General features: G+C 44.3%; 1 protein-coding gene and 1 pseudogene across 2 annotated transcripts in view; one reads left to right on the plus strand and one right to left on the minus strand.

Annotated features, from left to right (window-relative positions):
- RPS6KC1 (ribosomal protein S6 kinase C1) overlaps positions 1–24,958 on the plus strand; it is a 230,633-nt gene that overhangs the window by 171,419 nt on the left and 34,256 nt on the right. The window contains exon 15 of one of the 2 annotated variants that reach the window (XM_023533216.1): positions 14,566–16,511. The exons of the other annotated variant lie outside the window; for it this stretch is intronic. Within the exon in view, the coding sequence (XP_023388984.1) occupies positions 14,566–14,613 (48 nt within the window). The 3' untranslated portion in view covers positions 14,614–16,511. Of the gene's footprint in view, positions 1–14,565; positions 16,512–24,958 lie in introns of those variants that run through there. 2 annotated transcript variants of the gene reach the window in all.
- LOC111742668 lies at positions 11,815–11,933 on the minus strand (annotated as a pseudogene).

The following is a 24,958-nucleotide window of genomic DNA, read 5'->3' on the forward strand; positions in this document are numbered from 1 at the left end:
GGAAGCAAGCAAGATGTTCTCGTGGAGAATTACCGTGTATGGGTAGGAGGGGAAGAGAAGGGGGTTTTTCAGATAGAGTAAGCAGGGATGGCTTCTCAAAGAGCGTTAATTTAGTGTGATTTAAGTCCTTAGCTTGATGCCTGCCACATGGTAAGTTCTCAGTTCATGATAACTGTTGTTATTATTATTATTATTGTCACCTCTCCATTATTATATGCTGCTCAGTGCGAAAGCAAGAAGAATTCATTGCCAAGTTTAAAGAAATGGTGAAGGCTTTGCAGACAAGCCAGCACTGGATGGCCAGGGAATTCTCTCTTCGTAATAGCTGAATGTGTCTTTCTCTCTTTTCATCTTGAAAGGCAAGCCTTCCTTGGTGGATGGCACTCAGCAACTTCATTGCTGTACATCTCATCGTGGGTCTGTCATTTGAGTCCTCTCTCCAGACCATCCTCCCAAACCATTAATCTACTGCAACTGCCTAGTATCTTTAAATCTGTATATGTTTTTTTTGATCATTATGGTAGTGCAAGTTTCAGTTCATGTCCATTTAGGACTGAATGCCATTAAATCCTGAAATAATTTGAGGGCAATGACTAGCAAAAGGCCCTTCCTTGCAGAGATAATATTTACTGAGCAGGAGTTAAGTGGATTGAAATATATCCCCTCTAACTTCATGTTTTGGAGCATTCTCTGAGCGAGGATAGTCAGCCTATCTGATGGAAGAAGACGGAGGGATTAGAGCTTGAGGCCGGGAGTTTGGGTGAATACAACAGGTGACTTCGCTGTATTTCACCTAGGAGTGATGCAAGGCAAAGCAAAGCACATGAGCTAACCTTGTGGAAGTACCTGCAAAAGCGGAAGACTGCCGTCTTGCCTTGCCTTGGTTTCCTGAGGGAATCCACTTACGACTCTATTACCCGGCAAATTAGGAGAGTGATTCAGTCAGGTATATTTATCATGAAGAGAACTGAAGATAATTAATACACTGCATTGAATGCAAATTGCACCCACAGCACTTATCTCATTTTCAATTAGCACAAATGTTACAGCACTGCAGGCTTGTTATGGTTTTACCATGGGCTGGGTAATTAATTTCTGTGAGCCACATATCAGGCACCTGGTAATGCCGTTTATTAATAAATGTCACCCCAGGTATCGGTTTGTTAGAAGAGGCAAATAAATGGAATGCGCAGTTGTCTGCCCTGTGCAAATCTATTTTTACACCTCGCTGAATCTTTTCACTTGTTTGTTTATTGAACAGACTACCGAGATGACAATTGCAAACAAAGGAAAACCCCCACCCTAACGTGGCTCAAAGGGGGACGCCTTTTTCTTCCCCCTCAGGGATGGTCAGGCTTGTGAGTAGAGTTGTCATAGGTGGGTTTCCGGTGCTTCCCGAAGGCATTTCCCACGTGAGAGTCAGGAAGGAGCGGCTTCTCCTGGACCCCCGCCTCCATCTGACTGCAGACGCCTGCACTCACGGGGGCAGCACTGGTCACGCCTCCCCGTCTGTGAATCTTGGGGTTACGAGAGTTCTTCCAGACCCTTCGCTGGGCCCGCGTCCTCTCTCCTGCCGGCCTCTTCTCCTTGCTCCCCCGTCTCCTCTGTTCTCTTAGCTGCCCACGCACCTTGCCACCTGGGCCTCTCACATGAGTAGGTGGGGAGGATGGAGCAACTTTTGACAAGGGCGGTTGTTGAGCGGAAGTCCCATGTTTCCGTGAGCTTGTCCTCTTTCTCTGTATTGGCAGGTGATATTAGATTTTTTTTTTTTTTTTTTAAAGACCAATTAGCAGATTCTGACTGCATACCTACTCTGGGTCAGACACTTTCCAGAGCTGGAGGGTTATTGGCTTCTACTTCATTTTATCAACGCTCTTGTGATGACACTGGTTTTCTCTAGTAAACAGTTTCCTCTTTTTGCCCTGAACCAGCTGGGACCTTAATCAGAAATCAGCAGTTCCCACCCTACATGTTGAATTTCGTTGCTCCTTGAGTTCCTTTGAGCACCCTGTGTGAAGAGCCGCTGTGATCTGATTAACTGAGTTAATAAAAGCATTTACTACAATGCCTGGCACTTCCCAAGTACCCAGTAACTTAGCCGTGATTCGTATGCTTGCTGTTGCCAGTACCAGTTATACTGTCTCATGGGCTCCTACAGGGAGAAGCCGGCAGAAAGTCATCCACTTAGTAGATATTTATTGAGCACCTACAATGTTTTGGTGCTGCAGATAAAACTGACCAAAATCCTGGTCCTAATGAAGTATACGTTCTGTTGGAGACAGGAAATAACCAGACAGGTAAAATGTATGGTCTTTCAGAGAGTTTGAGCACCGTAGGGAATCCTTGGTAGGGAGAGAAGACTGGGAGTGGACGGGGTTTCAGATTTGAGCTTTCAGTTTTATTTTATTTATTTACTTTTCCGGGTCAAACAAGCGAGCTGTTGTGAGATTTCATCACGATACTCAGAACAGTGCCTCTTTCTTTCGTTCGTTCTTTCCTCCCTCCCTCCCTCCTTCCTTCCTTCCTTCCTTCCTTCCTTCCTTCCTTCCTTCCTTCCTTCCTTCCTTCCTTTCCCTTCCCTTCCCTTCCCTCCCTTTCTTCCTTCCTTCAATTTATTTTTATCATGGAGATGTTGGTTAATGAAATCCAGTAAGTTTCAGGTGTATGAGGTTTCAGTTTTAAATAGGGCCCTCGGAGAAGGCCTCGCTGAGAAGGTGCCATTTGAGCAAAGACATGAAGGAGGTTGGAATCCAGCTCTGGGGAAAGAAGCCTTTTAGACAGAGGGCAGAGCAAATGGAGAGGCTCTGAGACAGGAGGACACCTGGAGCCCCAAGGACAGCAGTGAGTGGGAGGAGATGGCAGGAGAGGAAGCCTCAGAAGTTGTGATGGGGAAGCCAGATAGGACTTTGTGAGTGATTTTAAGAACTTCGTATTTTACTCTGATTCAGGACCTCACAGGAAGATATTGAGAGGATGATGGACACAATCCAACTTAGGTTTTAAAAGGATCGCTCTGACCTTCGTGTTTACAAATAGACTGTAGGACAGCTGCGTCCCTTCTGGAGGCTCTAGAGGATAATCCATTTCCTTGACTTCCCCAGCTTCTGAACACCCCCTGTGCCCCGGCGCACAGCGCCTCCCCCTCCCCCCAAAAACACAAGAACACAACATCCACAGATCTCTCTCTCATATCTGCTTCCACTGCCACATTTCCTTCTCTGACTCTGACCCTCCTCATTCTTTATAAGGACACTTGTAATTATATTGGACCCATTTGCATAATCCAGAATAACATCCCTGTCTCAAAATCCTTAACTTAATCACATTCGCAAAGTCCCTTTTGCCATGTAAGAAAGCACATTCACGAGTTGTGGCTGTGTTCATCTTTGGAAGGCCATTATTCTGACTTCCACAGAAGTTAATCATTACTGTAGGTGAAGGATGAAGATGGCTTGGGCAAAGGTGGTGAGAAGCAGTTGGATCCTGGTGATGTATCAAGCTGCCTCATATCTTGGACCAATTTCAGTATGGAAGCCTCCAAAATTCTCTGCGCCTGTGGCACGGGGATCCCCTCTTTCATTATCATTTTAGCTGATCTGAGGTCTGCTTCTTATCCCAACAGTTTGCTCACAAACTAAAGAACTATAAACAGTTGTGATGGGAAGGGACTGTAGAAGTTTTTGAGTCTCCGTTATCAATTTATAAGTTCCTGCTTTGTCCTGGACCCATTGAAAACATCTTGGGTAGTTTTTACCAACTTTATCTGTTTATTCTTTTATTTCATATTCATTCAACATTTCCTAGGCATCTGTTGAGCACTGGGCACTGCTGTGTGCTACGTAAAAGTAGAAATAGAGATGTAAGGGTCATCAAATAAGGATCTATTTGCAATTTCTTTAAAAAGAATCAAAAAACAATTGTAGAACTAAATATAAATGAATAAAAAATTAAATGCAAGATTATGCAAGGAAGTGAGGAATGTGAAGAGGCTTCCTGGAAGAAGTAAGAGGTCTTGGGTTTTTATTTTTTAACTGGGAGCCAGTCAGAGAATTGCCAGCTTTTAATTTTGCTAAGAGTATATATTACAAACATTCTTATCATCTCTTATTACCATCATTTCATAATAAGTAGCACATTTAAGCATCCAAGATATAAAAAAATAACGTGATCTTAGAATAAAGGAGAGTCCTTTGAATGAAACACATTTAGCTTGATAAAAACTCAATGCTCTGGCTTTATTTTTCTCATTTCACTGAGGGTCATTAAAACTTCATTGTGGATTGGCACAGGTCTCTACACCTCAGCCTAGAGACAAAGGCCGTTTGGGTTGTTTATAGTTGGGTTCCTGACTTTATTGAACACGATTATCTCTCTGTATTTCTTTGGGCTCCGACATCAGATAGCTGGTGACCAGATGACAAGGATCTGGCGTCTTACTTGTGGAGGCGAGAAGGGAAGAGAAACACAGACCAGTTGGTGTTGGGGCCTCTGGTCATCTTGTGGTGAGCCAGTGCTTGGCTCAAGTGATAATCTAATTCTACACTGAGATTTTGGGATTTCCTGTGGGTTTCAGTCATCACGCTTATGTTAGTTTCCTGTGGGCTGCTGTATAACAAACGACCACAACGTAGGTGGCTTAACACAACAGAAACTTACTCTCTCAGAGTCCTGGAGGCTGAAGTCAGAAATCAAGGTGTCAGCAGGCCTATTCTCCCTCTGAAGGCTCAACGGGAGAATTCTTCCGCACCTCTTCCCAGCTCCAGGTGCTTTGCTGACAATCCTTGGCGTTCGTTGGCTTGTAACTACATCGCTGCACTCTGCCTCTGTCATCACATGGCGTGTTCCATATGTAAGAATAGATATGGAGCACGTGTCTGTGTTTATGTTTGTTACCTCTTTTTTAAGAACATCGGTCATTGAATTTGGGGCCCACACGAATCCAGTAACACCTCATCTTTACTCATTACAACTGCAGAGTCTGTATTTTCAAATAAGGTCATATTCTGAGGTTCCGCTGAACATGAATCTTGGGCTGAATTGTGCTCCCTCAAAATTCATGCGTTGAAACCTTAACCCGCAGTACCTCAGAATGCTACTGTTTTTGGAGAGAGGGCCTTTAAAGAGGCAATTAGGTTAAAATGAAGCCATTTGGGTGGACCCTAATTCAGTCTGACTGGTATCCTTACGAAAAGAGGAGATCAGGACACACAGGTAGCTGGGAAGCGTGGGCACAGAGGTAAGACCGTGCGAGGACACAGCAAGAAGGCAGCCATCTGCAAGCCAAGGGGAGAGACCACATCTGCCGACACCTTGATCTCGGACTTCTAGCATCCAGACTGTGAGAAAATAAAGTTCTGTCGTTTAAGACACCCACTCAGTGGTATTTTGTTATAGCAGCCTGGGCAGACTCATAGAGACAGTTCAACCCACTCCAGTGTCTGATCCCCTTTATTTTTAGCTTAGACAACCTGGCGTGTGATGGGAGGATTCCAGAATGGATTTCATGATGTCTGTGTTCTACCTGCACCTTCGTTATAACTTGCTCCATATCTGTTCTTACACATGGAACAGATATGCCGCACTCAGAGGGTGGGTTGGGGGGCAGTGAGTGAGCACTTTACACGAGATACGAGATGGTGGCACCCAGGTAGACATCTGGAGGCTGCTGTCACTGGGGAAATTCTGCTTAGGAAAATTATGGATTTGCCACATTGGGAGTTGCCTTTAGTCTCAGGCTCGGCAGATGTGTGTACCCGTTGGGGGGCACGTTGAGAGGGGAGGGCTGGGGTGGAGGCTCTAACGGCACCGTTTCCCCTGCTCCCTTCCTCATTATCACTCTGCAAGGGCTCAGTCTCAGCCAGGCCAGCCCTGCCCCCTTTCTGCACCCAGTAAACATTGCTGTTTGCTTTCTCATAAATATGGATTTCCATCATCCCTCACGATAGGGATAGATGTTGGGGGTAGAGCTGTTGAGTACATATCCAGCCAATCATTGCCCATTAGCCAGGGAAGAGCGGTGGGCATTATGCCTCTTCAGTGAGAAGCCATTTGCATTTGGTTGAGCCCCACTTTCTTTCTGAGCATCTACGGACCCTCAGTGCACTCAATTACTCCTGCATCCGGCTCTTCCTCTGAGATGCTTATTCTCTTTCTAAGTGTCTTGATTGGATTCGCCAAATAGCTTGGTGCTAACTACAGCTGTTTAGCATATCCGGGGGTGGAGGGTGATAAGGACATCAGGGCTTGGGGTGGCTGTAACCAGCAGGAAACAAATACCTTTTCCTTTCCCTTTCTGCCCACCCCCTTCACTGAAAGAACCCCCAGTTTGGAGGAAGTAGCCCCGGCAGGCAGTGGGTCCATGCTCCTACATTTCGCATCTTTGTAGGAGGGTGCCGGAGGCCCTTCCAGAGTTTTGTGTCCAGTAACCTTGCCCCTGGGGTGTTGGTTTCTCGACTGCTTTGGGTGGGAGAGGGAGATCTGTTGGGTCAGGCACAGATCGATGCTGGGTTTCCCTCTTCACTTCTACTCCTGAGGAAGAGGGAGTTAGAGGGTCTAAGGAGAGCCCATCGCGGAAGCAGTCTTCCCTCCCTTCTGGGTGTGCCAGCCCAGTCGCTGGGCCATATGGGAAAAATGGAGGCTTGACCTGGGAGGCAGGCACTTTCAAATCCTGGTCACAAATCTTCATAATCAATAACGTGTGAAGACAACTGGGAACGACAGAGGGTCTCTTTCTTTGGCAAGATCATATTATTTGTCACCCCCTTCGGCTGCCCACCGTCCTCTGGAAAGCCCTTGTCCAGAGTCGCACACGTTCGTTTGCTCGTATTAAGGCGGGAGCCGTTCCCCCTCCCCCGCCCGGGCATTGCCCGTGCGCCCCTCCTCCCCTCAGCTGTGGTACCGGGGACACAGTTTTGTTTTCTTCCCTCTTTTGTTTTGCCTCTTTAAGAAAATGAAAGGGAGCACCTGAGAAGGGGAGAGGGGGAGGCGGAGAAGGGGAAGAGACTGTTAGCACCAAAGGATCTGAGAACGATAAAGGAAGGTTACCTGTGTGTTTGTCAACAAGATGAAATAAATAAGAGCAAAAAAAAAAAAAAAAAAAGGACAGCAGTCAAAGGCAATCAAATATGTATTTAATTAAAGCAAACATAAAAATAAAAGTTACATGTTGAATCAATAAACAGCACTTTTTTCTACATGCATTTTGAACAAGACAGATCAGAATCTTGCATGATGAAGACATAATGTGTCATAATAATTAGGAACACAGACAAAAGAACAGCTAATCAGCATGCAAATGTATGCAGTTCTGGTGATTCAGATGAGGCAGATTTCTACCTCTTTTTTGCTTGATTCATCTTCATTGCTAATCATCTGAAGGCTGCCAAATGTTCACTGACACTAATGTATTATAGGTCAAGAGAGGCAGGTCTTCACCTATTACCCCCCCGAACAACATGCTTCCCTTCCCTGTTTCCTCTTCAGGATTTCCAGCAATCACTGCCAGATGCAATCAGACTCCTTGAATAGGAGCAACTGAGGCTTGTTTGTGGCTCAGATTCATTAGAATCAGGAGGCTGAAGAAAGGAATAAATTACTTAATTGCACAAAAAAGTTGCAGCCAAAGTGATGGTGAGAGAAAGTGATTGTGTAGATGCGCATTAGGCCACTCTTGGAATGGGCGTCTTAGAATAGCTGGTAGTTTGGCCTCACAGATTCAGACGGATTTGGGTGTCCTCCAAAACAGATGGCTCCACATACCATCTATTCTTCTCTTTGTCAGGTTTCACCATTTATTTGATCTTGGTCCCTCCCTGATGCTGGTTGTATTAGTTGTAACACAGATATGCATTCAGATCAGATCCATTTAGTCCGGCCTCTCCCAACTTTTATTTTTCACCTTTCTTCTTTTATTTATTTATTCATTTTTCCCAAGGAGGTGATCAAGCTGCATCAAACCATTGCTGTCCGTCCCCTGAACGCCCCTTCGCACAAAAGTGCAGGAAATGGGAGGACCGCACAGCCGGCGGTGCAGGGAAGTGAGCCCGAACTTGAACTTGAACCGAGGAGGAGGGAGGAATTGCTCATAAATGAGGCAAAGAAAGGAAGAAGGAAGTCACTCCATTTTCCAGCTACTGGGACATCTTTCTTGCCTCAGACTAACTCACTCTTAATCTCTTAAAAAAAAAAGGCGGGGGGCGGGGGCACGCTATGAATGAGCGCTGTTCGTCTAGAACCAAGGAGGAAGGAACAGAACTGCGTGGGACAGTCCACGAGCGCATCCTCCCTCTTCTCTGACACTGGCGTGCGCCTCCAGCCATGGGGCCTCTGTCTCAGGCATCCCACTCAGGGTTTCGGTCATGTGCCTGTCTTGCGGGTGGTCTAAGGTCTCGAAGAAGGAGCTTTATTTTCTCTCTGAAGTCCCTGTGCTACTAGTAGTTTGTGTGTGTGTGTGTGTGTGTGTGTGTGTGTGTGTGTGTGTGTGTGTCTGTGTGTGTACGTGTACGTGTACATGGGGGTGTTAAGGGAAGGAGTTGATGTAAGACAAGAGGCCTGGCACAGAAGAAACTGTGAAAGAAATCATTATGATTGGTTTTTATTTGGGGGGAAAAAAGATCCACGAAGTCGGCACCTTTGAGAAAGTAATCGGCTAAGCAGATTCACCCAGGTTCGTTCCGACACTTCTCTCCCCAGCCTCCCTGTGCTCTTGCCTGACGATCCCTTCCCCCGCAAATCTCGCCAGGCCTGGGTCATTTCATCACACAGGTCTCAGCACCAATTCCGTGTCCTCAGAGCGGCCAGCTCGGCCCTCCAACGGTCAATTAGTGGTCGCCCTTCCACCCTCAGCTCTATCTCGTTACCATGTTTTTGTTTCCTTTATAGTTTTTACTACTATATGCAATTTCTTTGTATAAGCATTATTTACTTATTCATTTAATTTTAGTAACATGCGTGTTATTCATTGTCTCTATCAGAAGGTAGGTTTTGTGAGGGTAGAAATATCGTCTCTCTGTTTCGTTCCCGTATCCCCAGCGTCTACAGCCGGCTCTGGCCTTCAGAAGGCATGCAATACATATTTGTCGTTTAAACAAATGATTTCTGAAAACGAATGTTGCCTAGAGGTCAGATCACATTAACTGTCAACTCCAAGAGGTCGCTCAAGTTGTTTTCTTGAGCTGTGATATTGTAAGAAAAATTTTCTGGAGATGAAAATGTGGACCATTGATCTCCTTTCTTTACGAAGACATTTTGCCCAACTCCCCATTTTAAGTCTGCGGCTCATTTGATGGCTGAGTGAGGTAGTGACTTCTTGGAAAAGAAAGCCATTTCTTTTCCTGAATCCATCATCTATGTTGTGTCCACTTGGTGTGGGCCGGGAGTCAGCCATCTTTACGGTTCTGTGCAGACGTGGGGTGTGAGTGGGAACCGCTCGGAGGTCTGGGTCATGCGAGGAGAGGTGAGGAGGAAGAGAAGGGCAGATGACGAAAGACGTTCTAGACAAGGGAGGCTTAGAAGGCCCCTCGAGGCTTGACGTTGCAAACCTTAGAGACCCTGTGAATTAGAGACACTGCGAGAACGGACCCCACAAAGGCTGAAATACTGAGCGAAGTGCCAGGTTGATCTCTATTAAATGAGCGGACGTGGGCTAACTGCTTTTTCCCAGGAGCTGAATAAGCCAAGAGAGTCACGGGGAAAGGCATTTCCGCCTCCGGTTTAATCATGTGCTTTAAAAATTCCTGTTGCATAGACCAAGGTCCCAGGTGCTAAGAGTTCCGTCTCTCAGTCCCAGGGCCCTGACCGGGGCTGGGTGTTGGCTGTAACTTTTTGTGGGGAGGTGAAGGAGAAGTCCTTTTCTACTGGTTTATAAGTCACTTGGGCCATTTGACACAAAATAAAAACAAAACAAGTTCTTTTGGGGGGGAACTTTCCATGACTGATAAAAGTGGAAATTAAATTCATCTTGGGCCTTGTTTTCTTTCTCCATCTTACAGTTGGAATGATGCCTTTCTCCCAGGAAGCTCAGGGAGGCAGCTCCCAACGGCCTTGATCTCATTTCCAACTTCAGGGGACCCATGGGGTCACGGATTTATTGGGAGTGGGAGGCAGGTCCCGAGAGAGTAGCTGAGCTCTGGGCGTTTTAATTCCATGCGGAGTTGGCAGGGAGATGGCCAGAGCAGGCCCCAGACCATCTAATCCCTTATCGCAAGGGCCCCAGCTCCGTGCCAAGAACTCGACTTTTGGAGAATGGCAGTCATCTTGGGGGTGGCTCTCATCTCTGCAGGAAGCCAGCGGGCAGAATGGACACCACCAGATAGAGCCTTCTGTAGCCAGTCCAGAGGCATCTGATTATTCAGTGGATGGTTTTTATTTTTTTTTCCCGGGTCCACATAAGCCTCCTGTCCCTTCATCAGAACAAAGCTGAACTTCCCCACTCTCCAGCCAGCGGAGATAGCTGTATTAGGCTCCTTAGAAAAAGCTCCATGGTTACCTTTCTTTCCCTTTGCCTTAGATCTTTTTGTTTGTTTGTTTGTTTTCTTTCTCATAAAGTAAGAAAGACATTCTTCTGTGCCTTGGCAGACAGCTGTCTGAGGTCCTTCCTCCGCTGGGGTCTCACCGTCGGACCCCCGGCCCCTCCCAGTCACGCAGGCGACAAAAGCTCCTCCTGCCTCCTCCTGCCTCGCCTTTCACACACCGTGTCTGAGGGAAGGAGCCGATCCCGTGCCAGCAAGTGAAACCTTGGCACCCTCTCAAAGAAACCTGAAGTGAGAAGGGTTCAAGAGGGAGGTCTCTTTGTGCGGAAAAGCGCCCGCCACAGACCTTCCACCAGCCTGTCTGAGGGCCTCCCGTGGGGGCACCGGCGAGATGGAAACGCGGTCACACTGGGTATTGTGTCCTCCCAGCTCCTTTAGCCATCACTTTAAACAGACCCAAGAAAAAGATTCCCATGGGATATAGGGGAAGCCCAACCCCACTCCCCTCCCGTCCCTGTCTGCTCTGGATTTGGGATTTTAGTCTCACAATGCCTCATTTTCCCTAACAACCAAGTTGGTTCACTGACCCTCTGCCTGGAAACGCGACAACCAACTGGGCTCTCTGTTCATGTGTCAGGTTAGTATTTCTTTAGCACAAATATGTAAAATTATTTGTTAAAATTTTTTTTTTTTTTGCCAGACACTGGGGAATCAGATAATTAAATCACATCCCTTTCATAGTCCAGTAGAGAAGAGAGACCTATAAACAATTAACTTTCAGTGCAGTGTGGTAGGTGGCTGGATGTCTGTGGCCTGTGGCCGAGCCCGGCAGCCCCACCCTTCTCGGCCCCAGGCAGGGAAATCGAGGGCGCTGAGACCCAGTGTAGTGACCACCGAGAGGACAGAGAACCACCCTGACCCCTTCTCATTTCACGCACGCAGGGTGGTGACCAGTCTGGAGGCTGGGGAAGGAAATTTCCACAATATCATGGCATTGGGGTGCTGTCTGCTTCTCACTCTTCCTCCTCTTGAGAAGGTGACCAGCGAGGACTCCATGGTTTACACGTCCGGCTCTTGGGTTTGAGTGTCTTCATTTTCTCCCGGGAGGAGAACTTTTCACGCTAAAGTATGAGGAGATTGGATTTCTGTTGAGCGAGTCACAAGGCAGGAAATCTACTGGAAAAGCTGAATCATTTTAACTTGGCACATGGAGGCAGGAACGGAGACGAGGTGGCAGTTCTGGTTTTATTTTATTTTATTTCTTTTAGGCGAGGCAACCCTTGGTTGACCTCACAGATTGCAAGGTCCTTGTCAGCTTACAATCCCTTATTTTTTGAAATTTTTATGCCCACAGCACCTGGTCTTCCTAGGTGGTCTCTCATCCAAGTGCTAACCAGGCCCGACCCTGCTTAGCTTCCAAGATCAGACGGGATCGGGCTTGTGCAGGGTAGCATGACCGTAGGTGGTGGTTGTGGTTTTATTTGTCATTTGAAGAAAAAGGGGAGAAGCGAGCATTTAGCCATTGCTTTATCCAGGGTAGGAGGCAAACAAGTGTCCCTCTCTGGGTGCTGATGCCCTGGCATAGGAGACTCATGAACTAAAGCTCCCGTTTTATGACGTATGGAGGATTCATGTCTAGGAAGAAGGTTGGACTAGATGAACTCTAGGACCCCATCCACCTCTTAAAGTTCTACTTGTCCATGAGTTAATCAATAACACTGGGCGCCCACTCTACGTAGGAGGGTCCCCTGGGTGCTGCCCCTCTCACCTGTGGGTGGGTGCTTTGCTGTACTTGGAACTGAAAAAACTTGGACCAGGAAATAAAAGGGAAGTGGTACAGGTATTGGGTGATGGGGTCAAAGCCATTTTCAGTTCACTTTGGTCAATGAGTAATTGAGCAACTATGTCTTATGGGCCTGGCCCAGAGGGGTGCGGGGATATGAGAATGAAGGAGAAGAATGAGGGCCCACAGGGGCCTCTGTGACGAGGGTGGGCAAAGTCGGCACAAGGCCTCTGCACCCAAGGCCCCACAGCACTGCCGTCACCCCACGTCTGTTCCTATCTGGGGGTTGGTAGGCCTAGAGAGGCAGGGTTAGCTGCCTGGGTAGGGAAGTGGATGGTGTTGCTATTATTTGGTTTTGAAGGAGGCCCTGACTTTTGTGTAAAACAGAGGTGAAAGGCTGTGGTCCTTGTGTGTGTCCGTGGCACTACGTCACCGGCAATTCTCTGAAGACTCCTGAGGAACTTGTGCCGGCAGATAACTCGCGGCCTCTCTCCTGGCCTCCTCCCCCGCTGCCCGCCCAGGCTGCCTATGTTTTCACATCTTTTTACTCTGCTCTCCATGCTTCCTGTTTTCATGGGTCTTCCCCTTCTGCTGTATTTTTCCTGTGTCCGTTTGGTCTCCCAGATGTTGTAGCCACTGGTTATTTTGGTAGCTATCTGGGCATCACAAGATCTAAAAAAACAAAACAAAACAAAACAAAAAAAAAACAATGGAAAAATCCTATATTGGAAGAAAATTTCCATACATGTGTCCTGGGTTGCGTAATGGACTGTCCCAAGGTTTCAAATGCATGGATTGGGTGTCATTGTAATGACACAGCCAACCAAGTGAAATATAGTAAATTCAATTAAAACATCCACAATTCTTTTATATTATGACACCTCCTTGAAGCGCATCCTGGCAACCCACACATAGTTGGCTCTCACTAAACATTGGCTGAGTTAAATTTATTAAGCACCGGACCCTCCCTGGAGATATATTTTTAGGTGTCACAATTCACAGACCATTTAAATACCTTTTCTCCACTAGCTGTCCTATTGGAGAAAATCCACTGATATAGCAATCCAGTCAAATGGCAGTGGAGGCCATGCTTGTCTGTATGTGCAAAAGAAATGCCACAGAAGACATATGCTGCTCCGATGGGGACTCTAATAGATCTCTGGCACCGGGACGGCCAGCAGTGCCTGGGAATTCGGCCTGAGAAAGGCCTATAGGAAGAGCCTCATTAGTGATTCTGTGTGGGCCAGATCCCGCCAGTAGGTAAACTGTTTCCTCAGACACCGTTTAGTCGGCTCCTCTGTGGGTAGCTGCGGTGGTGGCACTGCTGGGCCATGAATTCCTTTCGGTGTGTAGGGGGTGTCTTCTCTCTGCCCTCGCTGCAGACCGCACTCTGATCCAGGAGGCTGGCCTCGGATGCGGGGGTAGGACACCTCGCTCCTCGTACATGTTCTTTCACGCCCACCATGGGACGGATCCAACATAATGATTGACGTATAAAAAAATTGACAGAAAGACACAAACCCTTCGGTGGATTTTCCCACCATTCCATAGATTGGGTAGAGGAGGCATTATCATTTTGTTTGGTTAGAAAGAAAGTCGGGGCTCCAAGAGGCCAAGTGGCACAGCTGAGAGAGCAGGCTGTTCTAACCGGGCCTCCGCCTGTTCTTGAACCCCTTGCCCCACCTCCAGTCAATGCAGAAGTCCTATTAATACTACCCACCGCACTATTTCTCAAGTCCATTTCTTTCTTTCCATTTCACAATCATAGGTGACTCGCTGGCTGATAGTTACGTATTTAAAGAGAAATAGCTCTTCCAGCGTTTCTCTGTGAGTGGATGGAGATCTTCAAGTCTCTACAAGAGGACTTGGAAGAGGAACCTGCCGACTGATCCTGCAAATTTCTTGTCATATTTGTGACCATAATTCCTGGTATTTCTTTCATTACATGGGGATCTAGCTTCTAAAAGTGAAAAGCTGAATTGGCGGCGTGAATGTCACAAATTAAGGGAAAAGCCTGAAGCGTCACCTGTGTTGAGGGGATAAGACTTACTCGCCAATATGGCGACGGTCTTGTTTAGTGAAAACATCCATGTCCGTCATCTCACACACACAAGAGACTTAGGTTGACCTGCAGGATAATCAACTCCAGTGATTTATCCAGCCGTGTTGAAATGCCTTGTGAGGTGCTCAGGGTGAGATTTTGGGGTGTGTGTTTATTTTGGTTGCTTGATTTTCTGCAGCTTCATGAAAGGCACAGCTGTAGAAATGTTCGTGAGCTCTTTTCTTACGTCCCTGTGATACTCCGTGTTGCAGATCATTCTGGCAACAAGACGGACTGCCTTTTTTATGGTGACTCACTAGAGAACTTCGAGGACAAGATCGATACCTCTTGGGCTCCAAAAGGGAAGCAGACAGAAAACTCTTCCAAAGTCGGGATGATAATAATAATAGCAGGAACATTTTACTGACATCAGGCCCCTGTTCGATGTGCTTCATATGAATTACCTCCTTTAATCTTTACAACAACCCCATGAAAGTGGACTCTATAATTTTCATTTGATGGATGAGGAAACTGAAGGCAGAGAGAGGTTGATTAGATTGCCCGAGGTCACACAGTGGTTCCAAATTTTGTCAAATTTGGGAACATCTCTATTAGGTTTTTCTCACATACTATCTTAAATACTCTATGAATCGATGACATTAGGCGTATTCCCGGCAGCAATTCCTTCACTAGGACCACTAGCGGTTGGTGTACAAGGTATTGCAAACCACATAAATATACCCCACAAACCTGAAACTAAATGTATCGCCAACTCAGCTTTCCAAACCTAGCTGAATCCCCAGCTAAGTTAATCCTGCAGCTGTTTCTCCAGCACCTGAGTGGAAGTTGGAAAGCAAGTCAGAGTGAGAAGAGGGAAGTCTTAACTGAATTTGGATAATAGATCTACTTCTGCAAATTTTATAAAAGACATAATCATGTGAACACATTGCAAGGGCCTCTCCCGGAGTCTTTGAAGTAGTCTGTATGAGGGAGGGGCTCTGAAGCTTGTGCTCATGAGCTTTACAATGAATTTGCTCCTGGTCACCAGATATTTATATGATTTACCTGTGCACACAGATGGTAACAAGATGCACATCTAAAGTTGTTGATGGCCGTCTTTTGCCTGATCCTATTAGGTATTGCTGTGACAGGGAGAATACTTCATTTGGAGATAATATGAAAAGGCTCCATTCGAAACCCTTTGAGAAGTTAAGGCTTGGATCAAGTGACCTTCCCATCCGAACTCTCTCTCAAACAACGTTAGGTGGGAATTATTATCCCAATTTTGCACATGCGGGAGCTGAAACTCAAAGAAGTGTACAGGTGAAGAACCAGCTCTGACAGTCACTTTTTACTCGTATGAACTAAGATGGCCTCTATAAAAAGCACAAATAAGGATCGCATTTCATGGCCTCAAGAGGATAGGATCGCAGAGAGCTTGTTGCTTCTTAGGGGAAGTTAAGTACATAATGATAGGTTGTTATATTAGTTAGGATTAGTTTTGGCTGCAAGTGGCAGAAATCCCTAAATAACAGTGGTTTAAATCAGACGGATGTTTATTTCTCATTCATGTGAAGGTCCAGGTAGGTGGTCCACCAGCGTCAGGGGCCAAGTTCCTTCTATTTTATTGCTCTGCCATCTTCTACATGTAACTTCTAATTCACGGCCCAGAGTGGTTGCTATAATTTCAACCACGAGGACTGTATTCCAGCCAGCAAGAAGAAGAAAAGGGCAGAAGGAAGATAGATTTCTTTTCAGGTACACTTACGGAGAACTTTGTGTCTATATACATGCACAAAACTTCCACCCCATCTACAATCCTATTGGCCAGAAGTTTGTCACATGACCACACAAAGATACAAGGGAGACTGGGAAATGCAGGTTTTATTTTGGGCAAGCATATATACAGATAACACTGTGGTAAAAAAATAGAAATGAGGTCAGGGGACAACTAGCACAGTTGTGCTGTATTTCATCATGTTTTATTCTTTATCTTCTCAAGAAGATGGCACTCTCTTTGAAGGCAAGGATTCTGTCCTATACTCATCCACAAAATCAGAGATGTTTCAGAATGTGAAAGGGCCATAGAAATTATCCAGTTCAGTCATTTTCAAACTTGTTTTTATCAGTATATTTTCTCTTTCTGAAAGAAATCCTTTATGGGACTCCAACAAGTAAGATATAAAAGCAATATATTATTAAAATAACTTTTAAAGTCTGAAGTTACAATATTTTCTTATTTTAAAATCAGTGAGGACTCCAGTTAAAGCATTGAAGGTATCTAATGTGCTAGTATTTGGTACATGATAAGTTGAGCATGTCTGTTTTCTCTTGTTTTAAATAGTTTAAAATCCCCTTTTAATAATGAAATTCTATATGGTATCTTCAGAACCTCTTCAAACTTGAGCTTGAAAACAACCAATCTAGCCCAAACTTCTCATTGTAAGGCACGAAGTGGCGAAGTGATTTGGTAATATCACAGAGCTAGGCAGTGGCAGAACTAGGCTAACATCAAGTTTATGAGTCAACAAGTATGGGCTAAGGTGCCAGCACGGCACCAGGTGCCAAGTACTTGTCATTAAGTCTCTCGTTGTTGCCTAGGAGACTGTTGGGGACAGAGAGGCTATGTGATACATATTTGTTGTAAGAGAAAGACCTTTTCTTAATGATGGGTTTGTCCAATTAAGGAGAGTAGAGACTTTCAAGGTCATTATTTGATATGAAGGGAATGACAATACCTAACATTCGTTTGACTCTTTATATATTTATAAAGTGCTTTGACCTACCTTATCTCATTTAATCTTCTCAAATCCTTGTCAACAGTTAGGGCAGATATTCTTCCTGTTTTATAGATGAGGAAACTGAGGCTCAGGTTGTTGAATGACTTGCCCAAGAACACAGGGCAAGTAAGTGATGGAGCCAGGAGTTATATCTGCATTTTCTGACTCAGAATCTCTATTTCTAGTTATTACCCTCCTGCTTGTTGAGTTTTCATACACTCACTGTCTTTTCCCATGTTACATAATTCTAGAGGTTACCATTCCTACTATAGTCTGTGGAGTTTTGATCCAGTCTCTTTACATAGACTACAATGTGAATGGTGTCCTTACAATGGAGCGGGGTAAACGTTGCCCCCACACCTACACCCACTTCCACCCAAGTCCTGCCTTCCTCCTTCTTGCTGGCTTAACACAGAGTTCTCACTCAGCCAGCACATGTACTACAGCAGCACGTGCTATAGTTCACTAAGCTCTGATCTGAAGCCAAAAGACCTGGGTGTGAGTCTCACCTTTATCATTAATGAGCTGCGTGGCCTTGGGTAAGTCCCTTTGTCTCACGGAACCTTAGCTTTCTCCTCTGTAAAAGATGAAGATGCTCTACCACTCCACCGTGTATGGTTATGTTAATAATCGCACGTACCCAGCTCTGGGTCGGGTCTCTAGACAGCATTATTTACATGCCACACACACTCTGGCCCCGCCAGCCTCTGGAGGACATAGAAGGTAGAAGCAGTGAGTACACAGGGACGCAGGTTGGGGAGGTTGGCTAATTTACCCTTTTATGTTAATGCACTCAGAGGATGATCATGAAATGCCAAGCCATTTCTTCCACTGCAGTTATTGATTTTGTTACTGTTCTCGGTGAAAACTGGACCCAGCTGGTTTATTCCTGGGATATAGTGTACATCCCTTTAATTATTCACTCATTCAACAGGTATTTATTGAGTGTTGGCTACATGCCAGGTATATTCAGAGGGCTGGGGAAGATACAATTCCACACGAAATGGATCAAGCGCTGCCTTCAGGCAGCTTACAGTCCTGTGGGGGAAAAGAACAGATAGACAAGAAGCAAAGACACACGAAAGTATGTAATACAATATAAGGCAGTGAGTGACAATTTCTTTGAAGATGATAAAGCATGGTAAGGGTTAGTGAAGGGAGAGGCTCCGTGCACGTGTTTGAGTGATACATGTATATGTGTGCGCGCGTGTCTGAGATGGTTAGGTAGACCTCCCTGGGTAGGTGACCTATATCAGGAGGAGTGAACCGTGTGGTTAACTGAGGGAAGAGCTGAGTCCCTAGGTTCTTGGGAAATGTCTGCTTAATGTTAAATAAATAATTATTCATGGATCTTGGGCCTACTCTGTTCAAACTCCACTTTGCCTTCCCATGGACCCCCACGTCAAGTTCAAAAACCTCCAGGGCCTTTCCAGCATGAACCTCATTCTCTTTGTCCGATTGTCTCCATGCCTCCTACACATCCACTCCATTGTCGCCACCCTTCGGCCTGGCCTGTGACTGCCTCTTTGCCTTGACCGCTCCAATCTCACTTGTTCTACGATGTCTTCTCTCATTATTCCACTGGTCTCTCCTTTCTGAGCATTTTTATTGTACTTACAGCCGGTACCTCACGGTTTGCATGTACTTTGTTTCTGTTTGTTGGCTTTGTCCCTTCAACTGCTGCTCAGTAGCTTGGAGGTAATCTGTCGAAAACTTCTGGGTCTCCCGGGCGACCTCCCACAGTGCGAAGTTCATAGCAGGTGCTCACTAAACCCTCGGCTGTTGGTTAATTGAAGAATTATTTTCTTCTTTGAAAGAACTGATTGGAAGTCAGCCTGCTGCGATGAATGGCATATAATGGCACAAACTTTTCCCATTGGAATATGTGTCTGTTTTCCCAGCCCTTGAATCCGGGCTGGACTTGTGAGGTGTTTTGACCAGTAGAATGCGGTAGAAGTTCCAGGTCTAGAAGCCTTGTAGATTTTGATCTTGGGCTGGAAATACTTCCGACATTGAACACGGCAAGGCTAGCCTGGTAGAGGACAAGAAGCCACATGGAGAAGGGTCTTGGCCATCTCAGTTGTGGCTTCAGACATGAGAGCGAGCCTAACCAGAAGAACTGAGTGGCTCAGACCAGAGAGGTCACTCAGCTGAGCCTGGCCCAAGTTGTCCACCCACACAATTATGAACTAAATAACATGGTGGTTGTTTTAAGCCACTGGTTTGGGGTAGTTTGCTTTGTAGCACTGAGTAACCAATTCTGTGAGCCCACTAGGGTAGCAAGGCAACGTGTTTCTAGAAATAATCCCTTGCGCTCATATAATGAATTCATTATGTACTTCAGATCGCTTTCATGTCTATCATCTCATTCAATTCTTGTCGGAAAGTTTTGAGGTGATAGGCAGTTCTCACTGTACATATTTTGCAGATTAAGAAATCAAGACTTAGAGAGGTCGCCTCAGACGTTTCTAGCTGGAAGAGGATGTAGGACTAATGCTCGGCCCGTGGTCAAGCAGAGGCCCTGGGACACGTGATGGCCTTCCTTGTGGAGGGCAGGTTAACCCTGAGGGCAGTAGTCTGAGTTAGACAAGGAAAGTCGGGACCTGAGGGCTTCACTCTGAGGCTGCCTGTTCTAATGAGCCCTGCTACTCCGGTTCCTCTCACCTGCAAGTAGGAAGGTCGTATAATGAGAAACTCATAATGAGGCTTAGCAAGTCCTTGTTTTTTTCCAGAGTGGCTCTGAGCCTCCGCTTTGCTGCTAGATTCTGCTTGTGAAGGTTTCTAATTCGGGGTCTTAATTTTTGTAAAGCGTGAATTACAAGAAGTCAGAAGAATGATGCAAAGAGCATTTAATAATGCACATTCACAAAAGAAGTGGTGTAACTACATTAATTAGGCAAGTCTTGCGTAAAGATGCAATGTAATTATATATTTGAGACAGTTAATTAGGGAGCTACTTGGAAATTTCAGTGAATATTAAGGTAATTATACATAAATACTATAACCATTAAGACTGCACCCATAATGAAAGCAATAACTAATTACATAAATAACAGCATACTTATGTTTTTACATTACCAACACCTAACAATGCTTCCTCTCCCCCGCCTCCCTTCACCATGCAAATGACAAATCTTCCATTTTTAACTCAGATATTCTTGCAAATGGTTGGGAACAATGACCTTTCCTCTTCTTTCCTCTCTTTTGACAAATCTGGGCCCACAGCAGGAGCTTCCAGCGAATGGACAGAAAGGTGGGATGTGAGGGCCATTTGCCCCTGCCCGATTCCATCTGAGCAGTTCTGGGCAGGAACAAACCAGGGGAACCCGGCGGTGGCTGGCGAGGGGCAAGGCAGCGCCAGGGACTGAGTCAAGGCGCGGGCTTGGGAGGCCTGGACTGCAGGCCCGTCCTGCCGTTCATCAGTTGAACCTCCTCAGAAAAGTCACTTAGCATCTCTGGGCCTCAGTTTCCTCTTTATATCAATGGAACGATAGTAATCCCTGCCTCCCAGGGCTGTGATGGAGAGCAAATATACAATTGTGAGGTACCATTCAGATGGTTTGAAGCTCCTGATCATTGACCAATGTCTCTTTTGCTTCTTTCAACATGCCCCCTTTATCTTCCGAGACCTTAGGTACTCATCAAGCTGCCTACACCACGCTCCCTGTGAAAGGACCTGGAGCTCATTCACACTTCGGTGTGACTGACTGATGACTTAAAGCCTTGAGAGGACCTGGGGACCGATGGAGGGTGGTTATATTTTAACAGAAAGCAAAGCCTTCAGCTACTGCCCTGTGGAAGGCCAGTCGCCAGGTGTTTGGGCAGGAGCACTTCTGGGCACTCCAGCATCTCACGATGTGGGCATTTGCCATTCTATTTGAGAGGGGCCACATGGAGCAGTGGCTAAGAATGGACTGAGGAGTTTGAGCTCTCTGGGGTTTATGTGTTGGTTCTACCACACTAACTACTTAGCCTCTCTAATAATAATAAAAATTAAAAATCTGTTTAGAGGTAGACCTGCACAGATCAAACCTGTGATTTTCAAGGGTCAACTGTATTTTTGATCTGTCTTTTGGAATCCGAGTATGCAGAAGGCCAACTGGTAGTTATTCATGGATTTTTGACTGCAGCGGGATCAATGCACTTCACCACTGTACTGTTCAAAGGTCAACTGTTCGGTTTATTTTTTCAAGAATAAATTATTTTGTTGAAATATAGTCTATATTCAGAAATCGAAGGGTATAGCTTGATGAATATTATTACCTAGATCACGAAACAAAACACGACCAGCATCCTAAAAATGTTCCAATTACTCTCTCAAAATTGTCAATCTTTTCTTGTACTTTCTTAAACATAATAAAAAAAATTTCAGAGTTGTTATCTGAAACTCCAATATTTGGATTTCCTGTGGGTCTGTTTTGCTTGTTTCTTTTTTGATAGACTATTTTTTAGAGCAGTTTGAGGTTCACAGCAAAATCGAGTGGAAAATACAGAGAGTTCCCATGTACCTGTGTTCTCCCCACCACCCGCAGACTCCTCGACTATCAACATCTGGCACCAGAGTGGTACATTTATTACAATAGATGAACCAACATTGACATACTATTATCACCCGAAGTCCATAGTTTACATGAGGGTTCATTCTTGGTGGTGTTCTTCTATGGGTTTTGACAAATGTGTAAAGACATGTACTCACTATTACAGTATCATACAGAAGGGTTTCACTGCCTACCTGTTCATCCCTCCCTTCCCGCAAGCCCCTGGCAACCATTGATCTTTTTATTGTCTCCATAGTTTTGCTTTTTACAGAATATCATATAGTTGGAATTATATATTATGTAGCCTTTTCAGATTAGCTTATTTCACTTAGTAATATTCATCTGAGTTTCTTCTATGTCTTGATAGGTCATTTCTTTTTAGCACTGAATAATATTCCATTGTGTAGATATACCGTCATTTATTTATCCAGTCACCTATTGAAGGACATCTTGGTTGCTTCCAAGTTTTGGCAATTATGAATAAAACTGCTATAAACAACCATGTGCAGGTTTTTGTATGGACATGTCTTCAGCTCCTTTGGGTAAATACTAAGGAGTCTGATTGTTGGAGCATATGGTAAGAGTATGTTTAGTTGTGTGAGAAACTGGCAAACTGTTTTTCAAAGTGGCTGTACTATTTTGCCTTCCCACCAGCAGCGAATGAGTTCCTGTTGCTCCACATGCTGGTTAGCATTTGGTGTTGGTGTTTTGGATTTTAGCCATTCTAATAGGTATGTGTCTCACTTGTTGTTTTAATATGCATCTCACTTATGACACATGATGTAGAACCTTTTTTCTTATGCTTATTTGCCATCTGCACATCATCTTTGGTGAGGTGTCTGTTAAGATCTTTGGCACATTTTTAAATTGGATTGTTAGTTTTCTTATTGTTGAGTTTTTAAGAGTTCTTTATGTATTTTGAATAACAATCCTTTCATAGATGTATATTTGCAAATATTTTCTTCCAGTCCGTGGCTTGTCTTCTCATTGTCTTGATGGATCTGGTTTTATGGATTGTTTTTTTCTGTTCTGTTCATTTGCTCTTGCCCATTATTATACCAAGTAATTTCTGATTGAATTATGAATGCTGTGAAATAAAGTCGTATAGGTAATCTGAGGCTCTGGATGATGTTTTCTTCCAGAGATGGCAGGCAGTAACCTGAATCCAGACTAGGATTAAGTTTATTTGAAGCTGGGCTTCAGTCTTGCTAAAGACTGGTCTCTTTTGGGTTGCCTTGCAGAGATTGTCCTTCTAGGAAATAACAGGACTGCTCCATCTTGATGGGCCCTAACCTCCAATTTTTATTCTTCCAGACATGTGAGGTTGCCTGGAATTCTGCTTAGTCTGTCAGCCTCGAGGCTGTAGCTTTCTGTCCTGCCTCTCCGACCCTCTGCTTCTTGGCCTCTTATCTTTATTTAAGAATTGGCAAATGCCTTGACACTAAAAACTGCAGGGAAAGCTGACTTTCTTAGTACTTACTTCTTTTTGGTATGTTGGCCCCAGAAATCGTTTTGTCTTGGCAGCTTTCCAGAGCCTGTACATTTTTTAAATAAATGTTTTATTGTGGAATAACTTTGGATTTACAGTAAAGTTGCAAAAATAATATAGAGACTTCCCATATATCTCTTATCCAGCTTCCCCTAATGTAACATCTTACATTGCCATGGTATACTTGTCTAAACTGAGGAACTCACATTGGTATATTACTATTAACAACCTTTCAGACTTTATTTTGGTTGGACCAGTTTTTCTATTAATGTCCTTTTAAAAAATTACCGGATCCAATTTAGGATATCACATTGCATTTAGCAAATTTCTTTTTTTAGATCCAACTCTTTAGTTATTCTTAGCATGAACACTGATCTGTTACAAGCTAATATGCCATAGCTGGAAGCAGAAGTCCTATTTATTGGTTTTAATTTTTTATAATTAATCCGTAGGTAAGATACAGAAGACAATATCGGATATCCATTATTTTAAAGGTAACCAATACAACGATGAAAACATATAACCAATAAAAATCTGGGAATAGATGTGAGGTAGGAGGTAGTATAAGGGGATTAAATTTTCTCATTTTTAATAAAGGAGAGTCAGTTGATACCATCAAGTTTATGTCATGACACAGAATTATGAGAATTATGATGAAAATGATTAGAAAACAGAAAATAGAATTGCTTATCTCTGAGTAATGAGACGGCAAGTTGTGAAGGTGTACAAATTTTGCTTTTCTTTTAAGCTGATTTGCTTAAATTTTTCTTTTTTTAAAAAAAAATAAAGTAGAATCTATGTGTGCTGACATAGTGCGATGCCTATTCCTAAGTTTAAGTGGAAAAGACAATGGGCAGTAGAGCGTGTACGGTATGATACTCGGTACATAGCAACTGCGTGCACGCATGTGTGTGTAGTATGACTTTACAAACATACGTGTGCCCTTGCGCCTCTTTTATCCCACGAAAAGAACACGCATGGCTTTGCGAGACACGCGGAGCAGATCCAATCTGCAAACTTCTTACAGGAGTCTGGTCTGAATCTGAACTACCCAGTCCTTCATCACCAGTGGTAGAAGTCAAGCATGACAAATATAGTCATTACGAATTTTCCTAACTAACAATAAATATAAACAGAGATAATATTTTTAAGTGTTGAGTGACAATAGGTATTAACCCAGATTCCATAGCCAAAAAAAAAAAAAAAAATCCCTCTAATACTCAAGATTTAAGATGATACATTTACCTTTTCACACCTACAAGAGCATTAACCCTCCAAGACCTCTCCAGAATAAATTTAAAAAGGATTTACTTCAAAAGAAGAAAAATGATCCCAGAGGGAAAGACTCGGATGCAATAAAGGTGGAATAAATGAAATGAAAATCTGTTGGTAATAAGATTAATTATTGTAAAAACTTTTTTTTTTTTAAACATTTAACAAAAGGGCCAACAAGAAAAATTAAGGTTATCGATTCTCAGGAGATAGTTAAATAGTTTTTGCTTTTTATCCTGGAGGAAATTAGAGACATTGAACAACTTTAGAACTGGGAAAATATATAGTTATATATGTATATTAAAATATGTGGGCAACTAGGATAATAGAAATAAAAGTCTCACTTTCAAAAATCAGAGGAAAAAATAAAAAAGTAAAGACAACTTTATCAGTCCTGGATTGGGTAGGAAATGGGAAAGAAATGTGACTCAATCACAGCTGCAAAGTCCCTTAATGTAGTCATAGGTTATGGGGATAGAATACACACCTCTTTGGGGAACTGTTATTCAGCCTTCCCAGGAACATAAATGCAGAGGCCTGAGGTGAGAAGTGATTGGCGTATTCTAGAAGGGCAGTCAGAGTAGCT

The sequence above is a fragment of the Pteropus vampyrus genome, unplaced genomic scaffold (genome assembly GCF_000151845.1).
Source record: "Pteropus vampyrus isolate Shadow unplaced genomic scaffold, Pvam_2.0 Scaffold98, whole genome shotgun sequence".
Lineage (NCBI taxonomy): Eukaryota > Metazoa > Chordata > Mammalia > Chiroptera > Pteropodidae > Pteropus > Pteropus vampyrus.